Here is a 10,431-nt window from a genome sequence, read left to right as displayed (position 1 = left end):
CCATGGAGTCCTGCTCCTCACCTTCATCCTGTGCCACTGCTGCCCTGGGCCTCACTCCCCAGCCAAGGAAGGAGGACAGAAGGACTGAGAGGGACGTGACGTGGAAGGGAGATGGCTCTTTCTAGCAAGCGCTCGCTCTTTTACTTGGAAAGGGAGGCCCTTGACAGGCCTCTGCCCACCCCTCCTTGGCCAAGGGCCATCCCACCAGCCCTGCTGCTCGGGGTCGGAGTCGGGATAAAGAGCTTGTAGCCACTCAGCGCTGCCCCACAGAGCAGCGGCTTGCTGAGAGGGGGGCGCTGAGTACATGTGGTGGCACCTGCTTGGAGCGCCCACGTGTTCACCAGGACGCGCGCATGCCGTCACTGGGAAACAGCTTCTCCCGTCACGGTTTCATGTTTGTCCTTCTTTCCAAACTGAGGGTGGAATGTTTACTTACGTTTGCTCTAGAATACATTTCTGGGCTGTAATGAGGGTAAGCATAAGTGCGTCATATATGTACGAGTGTATGAAAGATCGAATATTCAGATGGTTTATTTGCATAATGATGATACTGGGGTCTACTGGACCTTGTTTTAAAGATAACTGGTAATCGTTCTGTTTTTTAACAAATCCTGCCGCCCCACCTAACATCACAGCTCTGGTGCGCCATCTCCTCTGGTGCCTCTGGCCATGCGGGGGGTGGGGGGGGTGGGTAACAATGCTGAGACCTGGAGGAAAGTCCTAGCCAAGCGACCCCTAAGCCACGGCCTTTCAGCACGCAGAATCCTGCCTGACTGCATTCACACTCCGTCATGGTGGCTTCAGAAAAGGGTTAGAAACGTGGTTCTGCCCGTGCCTGGTCATCTCTGCTTCTGTGTTTAACCTGCTGTCTTATTTCTCTCCCGTCAGGCTTCAGTGTTAGCTGCAGAAAGCGACCCGTATGGGCCTTTGCCGCCAGGCTGGGGTAAGCTAACGTGCTGTCGGTAAAAATATCTGCAAGGTGTGTATAGAAATGGTTATTAAATGCTATGTTCACTCTGTTTTTAGAAAAAAGAGTAGATTCAACAGACAGAGTTTACTTCGTGAATCATAACACAAAAACCACGCAATGGGAAGACCCAAGAACTCAAGGGTACGTCATATCCCAGCCTGGCCTCCGTCATCTGCACCCTGTGTAGCTAGAATCAGGGGACCCTTGACCCATGTCCTCAGTGCCTGGAGGAGTCGCCTGATGGTCCCTGTCTTTCAGCTTACAGAATGAGGAGCCCCTGCCGGAGGGCTGGGAGATCAGGTACACGCGGGAAGGCGTGCGGTACTTCGTGGACCATAACACCCGAACCACGACATTTAAAGATCCACGCAACGGGAAGTCGTCTGTGTGAGTGACAGCCTCAGGCTCTGAATGCTGTTTCCTCGGGACGTAGGTTAGCCGCTAGCTTAGCCTCAAATTTTACCTTTGGATCAAGAAAACCTACTGAGGAGCGCCCCAGTATAGCTGTGCTCGCGCGGCGTTCCTCCCGCACAGCAGCCACAGGCCGCTCCGCACGGGCAGACAGCAGCTCGGTTTGCTGCCGGCCTCCCTCTTCCGGTGCAGACGGGGCCCAGGAGCCCTGGCTTGTGCAGTCACAGGCCGGCTGGTTTCAGAACCAGGCAGTCTGTCCCATGTCCTTGCTCGGGGGAGATGCTCAGCCAGGACTGAGTCCTGCAGAGGAGGCATCTGACAGGCATGCGCCAGGCGCTCCTTCCTCCTCCTGAGGGCGAGGGCTCAGAACAGAAGCTGCCATGAAAGGCCTTTAGCAAATTCCTACCATCACAGGAATTGCCTCCCCCCCACCCCCACCCCGACCCTGCCAGTGTCCTGTCCCTGCTCCTTTGCTGGGGGGTCAGGCCCCTCCTCCCGCTCAGGTGCCCCGCAGTGCCCTCCTCCGGTGCCACAGTCTCCCCCATGTTGTTCTCGTCAGCTAGGTCTTCTCCTGGATTAAAAAACAAAACAAGACCCACTCTTCACCTTACAACTCCATTCAGTAAACATCTGTTTTTATTGCTGCTCTTTCAAGGAGAAGTACCGGAAGTTGTCTTTGTATTGTTGTTTCTCATTTCGGTCTAGACCAGCTCTGGGACGCCCCACTCCTGTGCTTGCTGACGGGCAGGCTGTGTCCTGTCTCAGGGCTCCCAGAGCACTTGACCCAGCACGTGTCGGGCAGGAGCAGGTGGGACTGGACGTCCTGGGTGCCTGTGCCACCCTGGCCTCCACTCCTCCGCTGGCTCTGGCCTCCTCTCCCCGGCCTCCTAACGGCCAAGGCCCTGTGCTCCGACCTCCACTGCCCGCACACCTCCTCCTGCTGCCTCTCCACTGCCCTGCTTTTCAAAAGCGCCTGTGCCTCACACACCTTCCTCTCTGCGTTTGCTGCCTCTGCTCAGCGGCTGCCTGTTATCTCTGCTGTCGCCCCTTCCTGACATTCCTGCAGCGCCTGCTCCTCCGGGGGTGCTGCCGGCGGCGCCATGTCGGGGTGTGTGGGCTGGCACCTCGGGGTCCTGAGTCCTCTGTCCTTCCCCGGTCCTCAGCCCATTGCACCTGCAGCTCCTGCCCTCGCTGCTCCCAGACCCCGCCTCAGGCCACCGCATGCAGCTGTCCCTGCGACCACGCCCTCTGCTCGGGCGCCCGTTCCCCTGTCCCCGCGGCTGTGCCTCGTGTCTCTGGTCAGAGGTTTCTCAGCAGGAGACGCTCCGCTCCCTCCTGCCCTTCCCACACCCGCAGGGAGCCCTGCCCCCTCTGGAGACATGTAGTCTCCTGGTCACCTGTCAGCTCAAGAGCAGCCCGTCTGTGTGCTCAGCACATGGCGCTCTCCCTGCCCAGGAGGGGCCGGTGTGCCTGCTTCTCATCCTGCGGGCTGAGTGAACGCCCTTGGACCCGGCTGCGCGAGAAAACCTCTGTCCCAGGTGTCCCCTCCCGCAGGCGGGGAAAGCTCTCTGTGCTGGTCTCAGGCTCACTCAGCAACTGGAGAGCCAGGCGTGGCCCCTGCCTGCTGCCCACTCGGCCCTCCCTCACTGGCCCCTGAGCCACCCGTCCCGGGCTCCCATCTGGCTGTGCTTACGTCTGTTTTCCTCTCAGCTCTGGGTTCAGATGCAGAATTGCCTCCGAGTCCCTCTGTCCAGGTCCTCTATCCCTCAGGGTTAAGGTTACCAGAGGTTTCTTTCCTTTGAAACAGTCTGCAGTGGACGTGGGTGTGTCACTAACCGCGTCTCTAGTGCAGCCTCGGTCCGTGTGCAGGGTCGGGGTCCTCACTGCTCGAGCCCCTGCCGGCCCAGCAAGCTCCCCCATGCTCTCCCGGCCAGTGATGTCCTGTCCCTCCTCGCCTCGCGCTGAGCGCACAGAGCCCACCCTGGCCCGCGAGCTGACCCCTGCTGTTCTCTCTCTAGAGCTAAAGGTGGCCCGCAGATCGCGTATGAGCGCAGCTTTCGGTGGAAGCTTGCTCACTTCCGATACCTGTGCCAGGTACGAGGTGCTGACTGGGTCTCCCGTCCTAGCATGTAGTCCCATCTGCACACAGTGCTTCTTCCGAGCTTACGTGATGCCACGGTGTTGTTTTTGTTTTTAGTCCAACGCACTCCCCAGTCACGTAAAGATCAACGTGTCCCGGCAGACGCTGTTCGAAGATTCCTTCCAGCAGGTAAGGCTCCATCAGAAGCCCCAGCAGGCCTGACCCTTGTGAGGGACGGCGGGCTTTAGACACCATCGCCACGCAGCAGGCAGCTGGCATTTCACTCGCCCCACGCACCCTCCACCTGACGGGCGAGGCGCGGGCTGACAACCATTCATTCGGCCGCGGGCGAGGTGGCGGAGGGAAGCCTCAACGGCTTCTGGGACAAGGGACATTTTGACACTTAGCTAAGACCTCCTAACTCAACAAAAGTCTTGGTAATCCTACCAAGTTAAAATTGACTAGGTAAAGCTACGCAGCCATTTGCATATGCCTTTCCTAACGCTGCGGCCAGTCCGGTGTAACTGCCATGCTCCTGGGGGGCCCCCAGCCCTGAGGCGCTGGCTTCTGCCCAGTGGATGGGACTGCCGCTGGGTGGGAGCACAGCTGCTCGGCCACTGTGGCGTGCCGGTGCCTGGAGCGGCCGGCGCATAGCAGGTGTGCAGAAGCACATGGTGGGCGGGTAAGCGAGGGGAACGTGTCTCCTCGCCCGAGTCCCCCACAGAATATGTAAGGATGAAGTCAGAGTCTTGTCAGCTCTCTTTCTGTGATGAGGTGGAGAGCTCCTCACGTACGTCTGTCCTGTCCCCGCAGAGCACTCCCGCCAGGACCCAGGGGCCTGTGCGCCAGGTGCCCTCGGCTCTCTGACCGCTGTGCGTGGGGCAGGGCTCTCCCCGCAGCTGCCACAGGTGGTAAACGAGTGGCAGAGGGCCCTGTCCAAGCTCTGTCTGAGCTTTACTTCGGGGAGCGTGCCTCCACGCTCAGGCTGCCTTGCTCTGAGCTCGCCTGAGGCAGTCATGGCCTGTGTGACGTGCAGCCGTGGCTCGGTGCCCGCCTGTGCTGGGCCTGACCACGCGTGCAGCCACGGCTCAGATTCTGACGTGGGACGGAACTCACTGCTCCCCAGAAGGCAAGCCTGTTCCCTGGGGACTGTATCGTAAGCCAGAGATTGTTACGCAGGCGGTTGGCGGTGGTGATTGAGACTCACCGTGGTGAATGCACGTCTTACATGCCCTCCTGCTTCTGCCGAGCCCTCCTCCTGGGAACGGAGTGGGCGCAGGACTGAGCAGGGCTCAGCTTCTCCCTCCGTGGCTCCGCCCCTCCTACAGGCGGGGGTGGGACTGGTGGGATGTGAGGGAGGAATGGTCTCCAGCCTCCAGGAGCTCTGGGTCAGGCTGTTCCTCTCCTGGCGCTGACCCCTAGAGCACGCTCAGTGCGTGGGGGAGGGGACCCCGAGGGGAGAGCTGAGCTGCACTCTGAGCCGGCTGCTTGGTCTGCAGAGCGCAGGGCATTGCTGGGTGACATAAGGAAGGGTGTGATTTTGAAAATACAGATGAAATTTACATTGAATTGTTTATAGAAGAAACTTGTGCTACATATTTGTGTTTAAATGTCCCTGCTTCTTTTTAGATTATGGCATTAAAACCCTATGACCTGAGGAGGCGACTCTACGTAATATTTAGAGGAGAGGAAGGACTTGATTATGGCGGTTTAGCAAGGTAAGCTAAGGCGTCTGCTTTTAGTTAGTGTGTCTGCACTTATGCAAGGGGTGTGTTCTTGAAAAGATGTGTTTTTAATAGCAATCCAGTATTTTTAGAAATCAAAATGAAAATGTGTGCACAGGTCTAGCGGTAACCACTACTGTTGTTCCCGTTGCCTCTTCGTTTCTCCGCACACGTGTACGTTGTGTCTGCATGTGTGCCTGTGTCTGCTGTGCTTACCTAGTGGACATCTCTCCTCGTCCCTGTGGAGCCGATCCTCTCCTGTGGCACTGCCCTGCCCATGCTCCCTCCTGCACATGTGCCATGACTCACGAGTCAGCGTGCAAGGCTGTTCCATAGCGTTCACTGTTGTAGCAGTCGGTTGGTTTGTGTTGCTAATCCAGTCTGAGTCCTGCTGAGAATTCAGCTGTCCACATTCACTCAACATACTGTGAACAGTAGACACTTGGGAAGCTGTGACTGGGCCATCCTGTCAGTGTTTTTCCCTCGATTGCTTTGTGCACCTAATTTGACAGAGATTTAGTTTTTAGCAAATACTTCCATTAAGTCTTTCCAGAGAATTAAACTTGCTCTCATAAAAACAGCTCTCTCTCTCTGACCGCAAGTCCACGAGGCCAGGACCACCAGTCACAGCAGGAGATGGGCCTGGGTGCCCGGGAGGCGGGGGCTAGAGGGGGGGGGGCATCAGCTTTGGTTGAATTAGCATATTTTCTCATTAAGGTTTTTCGGAAAAGAGACACTCCTATCACAATAAGTGTCTGTGTTACGTCTATTGTGTTTCCCAATGTCAGAGACGCTCAGACACGGAAAAGGAAGGCGCGGCTCAGAAATGAAATGGGGGGGTGGTTTTTACAGGGTCCGACTGCATGGCAGTGTCTGAGCCTTCTTTACCGCAACTCGGTTGGTTTAGTTTTACATTTTGACAGCGTTACTGCGTGTAGTCAGTCGCTCTGTACATACTTTTCTTATTCCCTGATCCCTTGTTTGGACTGGTATGTTGCTTTGGCTTATTCAGAGTTCACAGGGTGGGTGATCCCTGCGGTTTTCAGAATGTGCCTTCTGTTGCTCTGGAACACAAACGGCAGCCTGGCCAGAGGAGGATTTCTCGCACGAAGGTCGTGTGCACGTGTGCACGTGCCTCCCGTCCTCTGGCGTGGAGGTGAGGGCTGCCGGCACGGGCCCTCCGCGGAAACGCTAGTCCTTGTCCTTGGGGTTCAGTGATGTCACTGTCTCGGTTTTATAGATAAAGATGGCTCAGGAGCACAGGCAGGTCTTCCTTCCTGTAAGGGACGTTTTCTCATTACGCGTTTGAACCTTCTTTCTGTCCCTGTCCTGGGCGTGTGGCGTCTCCTCTGGTCTCGGGCGCTTTCTCTTGTGCTTTCCCATGTGCTTGGCGTTCCCACCTGTCCCCCGCCGGTCGCAGCGCTGCCTCTGCTGCCTCTGCTGTGATTTCCTTCTCTGGCTCCGCTGGCTCGTCTGCTGCTCGTGGTCTTCAGCCTCTGTGTCCTCAGTTGTTGGGCGGGAGGAGGGGTGTGCTGTATGCCCGCTCTCGCTAGTCTCCCTCTTCCCTGCTGTCCAGCCAGGCCAGCTGCCAGGTGCCAGCCCTCCTGGTGGAGGCCCTGTTCTCCGAGCTGTGTTTGCTGACAGTGACGTGCAGCAGCCGGGACCTGGCTGCTCAGTTCTGGGGCCGAGCCCTTCTCAGCTTGGCCCCTCCTGGTGCAGCGGGAAGTCGCTGGGCGCAGTTGGTGAGGGACTGGATTTAGCTTCAGGAATGAGCTGATTTCGTCTGAGCTCCTTCTCTGTCCTAAAAACATTTGTAAATGGGCTGCCAGGCTGGGTCTAGCCTGCATCGGGGTAGCCCCATTTTTATTTTAAATTTTTAAAATTACTTGACAACATTAAAGAAAATTACTAGATTATGCTTAAGAATCAAGATTTCTGGCTTCTTTTTTAAAAGCACTAGACTCACGATTTGACGTCATCACGTATCGATTGTCTGAATCAGAGGCGCTGTGGGAATTATACTGGGCACTCACTCCCGTGCCCGCTCTGCCTGTCATAGGACTGATTATATGCCCAGAAATCATTGTTCTTTAAACTGATAAAACTTCGATGAGGGATACAGTGGGGAGGGGGGGGTTGTGGCCCCCCGTGCCCAGTCACCAGCCACTGTGGTTGGAGCTGCTTTAGAAGAATTTGAGCTTGCTTTGTCATATAAGTTATTAATCTTTTATGTAGCTGCATTTCACCTATTAGACTTTTATAAAAGAGGCAAAATAGAAGGTAATAAGTTAGAGAATGTTTATCACATTTAAAGATTTTGCCTTTTAATTTTAGTTCCATTTTTAATGCATTGGCGGTAAACTAAGTGTCCCACGGCAGCCAGGCTGTCTCTGCCACAGCAGTATGTCCCGCCCTCCGTTACCTGTGCGTGAGGGTCACGGAGGCGGCCTTCCTGTCGAGGGGCTTACAGTCTGGTAGGGGCAGGTCACCTGCTGAAAAGAACTCCAGGCTGCTGAGCGGGACAGGGAACGCGGGCTCTGCCGAGGCGGAGCTGGACGGCCTGCAGACAAGGAGCGTGCAGGTGGCGGCACGGCCCTGTGTTCGCTGTGCGTGTGTGGTGTGTTTCGAGCCCTCGTGCGTGTGGACGCTGGCAGGGACTCACCTTGTCTCCCCTAGGGAATGGTTTTTCTTGCTCTCCCACGAAGTCTTGAACCCCATGTACTGCTTATTCGAGTATGCGGGCAAGAACAACTACTGCCTGCAGATCAACCCCGCGTCCACCATCAACCCGGACCATCTCTCCTACTTCTGCTTCATCGGCCGCTTCATCGCCATGGTGAGCCTGCGCCGGACTCAGTCGCTGAAACGCTACTTCAGAGGCAGCAAATGGCATGTGCTGTCCTTGGTTGTGTCTGCTCATCCGAGCAGGACTTGTAGCACGAACTTCGGGGCAGAGGGAGCCGCAGGGCAGGGCTGCGGAGTGCAGTTCTGACCCCCGTGGCCTGGCTGGTGGCCTGGCTGGCACCCAGCGGCGTGGGTGTGGTGGGAGCCTGTGGTTGGGGAGGCGGGGCACCAGGCGAAGTGGGCAGTGCGGGGCAGGGAGGCCGAGTGGCCTGTGGGGGGGGGGGAGGGCGTCGAGTGAGGCCCATGTGTCCCCTTGCAGTCGGCTTCCTAAGGGGACAGGGTCCTGGCAAGAGCAAGCCTGGGAGCTGGGGCATCAGATGCGGGTTGGTTTGCTGGGTGTCAGACACCGGTGGACCTCCAGGGGTGAACGGGTAGCGGCAGGCCGATGGCAGGGAGGGGCAGGAGGGGAGGCTGCGAGCACATCCAGGGAGCAGGTGTGGCCAATGGGAAGCCCGAGGACCTGTGTCAGGGAGACGAGCTGAGAAGGAGCCAGGAAAGCACCAAGGAGGAGGGGCCAAGTCCAGTAGGACTGGTGCCCAGGGAACAGGGAGCGGGAGGACTGTCCCCCGGCTGCACAGCAGGTCTGAGCAGGGCCGTGAGAGCAGACAGGGGCAAGGAAGTTTGCTGCAAGGGTCAGAGAGGCAGGCAGTGACAGAGCTGATGTGGGGTCGAGAATGAGGGTGCCAGCATCCCTCTGCTGCTGCTGATGGTGCAGAGAGCGAGGAGAGACCTAGGGGCTCGTGGGCGCAGAGGAGCCTTGCAGAGCTGGGCGTGAGCTGTGGGGACCCTGGCACCCTCTGAGGCTGATTCCCGGGCGGCAGAGCCACCGCCGGCCCCGTGCGAGGCAGCTCCAGGCAGGCGCTCTGCGTGGCCCACAGGGTGTGGGCAGGAGCCAGGCGCGGACCCGGCACCATTCTGGCCTGTTCCTCGCTGGCCACAGGCTGGAGGCTGAGAGCTGGGTTTCCCAGGCGTGGGGTTTGGAGGTGTGGTGTCTAACTAAGGTGAGAAAAGGCTGCAGTCCTGGGGCTAATGGCTCCGGGCAGAGGTCCTGCTGTGACTGCCACAGGTTCTGAGCCCTGTGCGGCAGGGTGCACCTAGATGACTCAGGAACCGCGGGAGCCACGACCACAGCAGCCCTGGCAGGTGCTGATCGCGTGTCACTGAGTTCAAGTCCCTGGAAGGGCCGAGAGCCAGGCTTGGGAAGCTCCCCGCGTGGTGCTGGGACCCGCAGGGCCTGGGTCGGGTACAGACCCGGCTCTGGGCCCAGACAGCTGGGCCACAGCCAGGTGCAGGGGCGCCGAGCAGGGAAGGCAGGACGTGCGGGGCGCCCCGGCTTAGAAAGTGCGTTAGTGGGGGCGGGGGCTCTGGTCCCCCTCTGACTCTCGCAGGACGGGAGGCAGCTGAGCAGGTGCAGCCTTGGGATCCCGGTTACTGGGTGTTTCTCAGTGAGAAAGCCGTTTGTAAACCTTCAGATCAATGCTTTGTGTTCTCGGCAGGCGCTTTTCCACGGAAAGTTTATCGACACTGGCTTCTCCTTGCCCTTCTACAAGCGCATGCTCAGTAAAAAGCTGACCATCAAGGATTTGGAGTCCATTGACCCTGAGTTCTACAACTCCCTCATCTGGATAAGGTTGGAAGGGTTATCTTTCTCAAGGCCTTTTCTGGAAACCAGTTTGTTTGTCTTGTTAGTCAGAGTGTATGTATTCTTACGACCAGAGACAACAACATTGAAGAATGTGGCTTAGAAATGTACTTTTCCGTGGACATGGAGATCTTGGGAAAAGTGACCTCGCATGACCTGAAGCTGGGAGGTGCCAGCATCCTGGTGACCGAGGACAACAAGGACGAGTACATTGGGTGAGGCTCCCACAGCACCCGACCGCACTGGCACTAACCTGTCTGCACCCCGCTCCCCCCGGCTCCTCTGGGAGCACCCAATCACCCCGTGTTTTCCTTCCCTTCCCTCTCTCCCTGGCACCCGTAGGTGCTCAGCAGCACTCGAGTTCCCGCCCTGCAATCACTCCCGCCTCCTGTGTCCCTCCCCATGGCCCCTGGCTGTGCCCCTGCCAGTCAGTGCTCAGCCCATGGCCTCCGCCTTCCCCACAGGAGAGCGAGGCTTTGTGGGGGGTGATGTGTCCGCCCTGACTGACCAGCAGGGCTCATCTCCCGGGGCATCTCACCTGCCCTCGTGCTCTGTCCTGTCAGGTGCTCCCGCGCCGTTTCAGGCTGTCCTCTTGAACTCTGACCCCACAACTCCCCCTGCGCCACTTGCTCTCAATGGTGCTGCCCTCCCTCCCCTGTGCCGAGTCCCACCACAGCTTCTGTCCCAGCTTCTTCCTTCC

The 10,431-nt window shown here is 57.9% G+C and overlaps 1 protein-coding gene across 13 annotated transcripts in view; it reads left to right on the top strand.

Moving 5' to 3' along the window:
- WWP1 (WW domain containing E3 ubiquitin protein ligase 1) overlaps nucleotides 1-10,431 on the top strand; it is a 76,800-nt gene that overhangs the window by 58,273 nt on the left and 8,096 nt on the right. For all 13 annotated transcript variants that reach the window (XM_014528443.1, XM_014528449.1, XM_014528446.1 and 10 more), the window contains 9 exons: nucleotides 889-943; nucleotides 1,027-1,111; nucleotides 1,229-1,357; nucleotides 3,400-3,475; nucleotides 3,579-3,650; nucleotides 5,091-5,179; nucleotides 7,862-8,021; nucleotides 9,586-9,719; nucleotides 9,806-9,946. In XM_014528443.1, the coding sequence (XP_014383929.1) occupies nucleotides 889-943; nucleotides 1,027-1,111; nucleotides 1,229-1,357; nucleotides 3,400-3,475; nucleotides 3,579-3,650; nucleotides 5,091-5,179; nucleotides 7,862-8,021; nucleotides 9,586-9,719; nucleotides 9,806-9,946 (941 nt within the window). The remainder of the gene's footprint in view (nucleotides 1-888; nucleotides 944-1,026; nucleotides 1,112-1,228; nucleotides 1,358-3,399; nucleotides 3,476-3,578; nucleotides 3,651-5,090; nucleotides 5,180-7,861; nucleotides 8,022-9,585; nucleotides 9,720-9,805; nucleotides 9,947-10,431) is intronic.

Source organism: Myotis brandtii, unplaced genomic scaffold (assembly GCF_000412655.1).
Source record: "Myotis brandtii unplaced genomic scaffold, ASM41265v1 scaffold634, whole genome shotgun sequence".
In the NCBI taxonomy this organism is placed as follows: Eukaryota; Metazoa; Chordata; class Mammalia; order Chiroptera; family Vespertilionidae; genus Myotis; species Myotis brandtii.
Note: the sequence above shows the minus strand (reverse complement) of the source record. Positions and strands in the feature narration are given on the sequence as shown.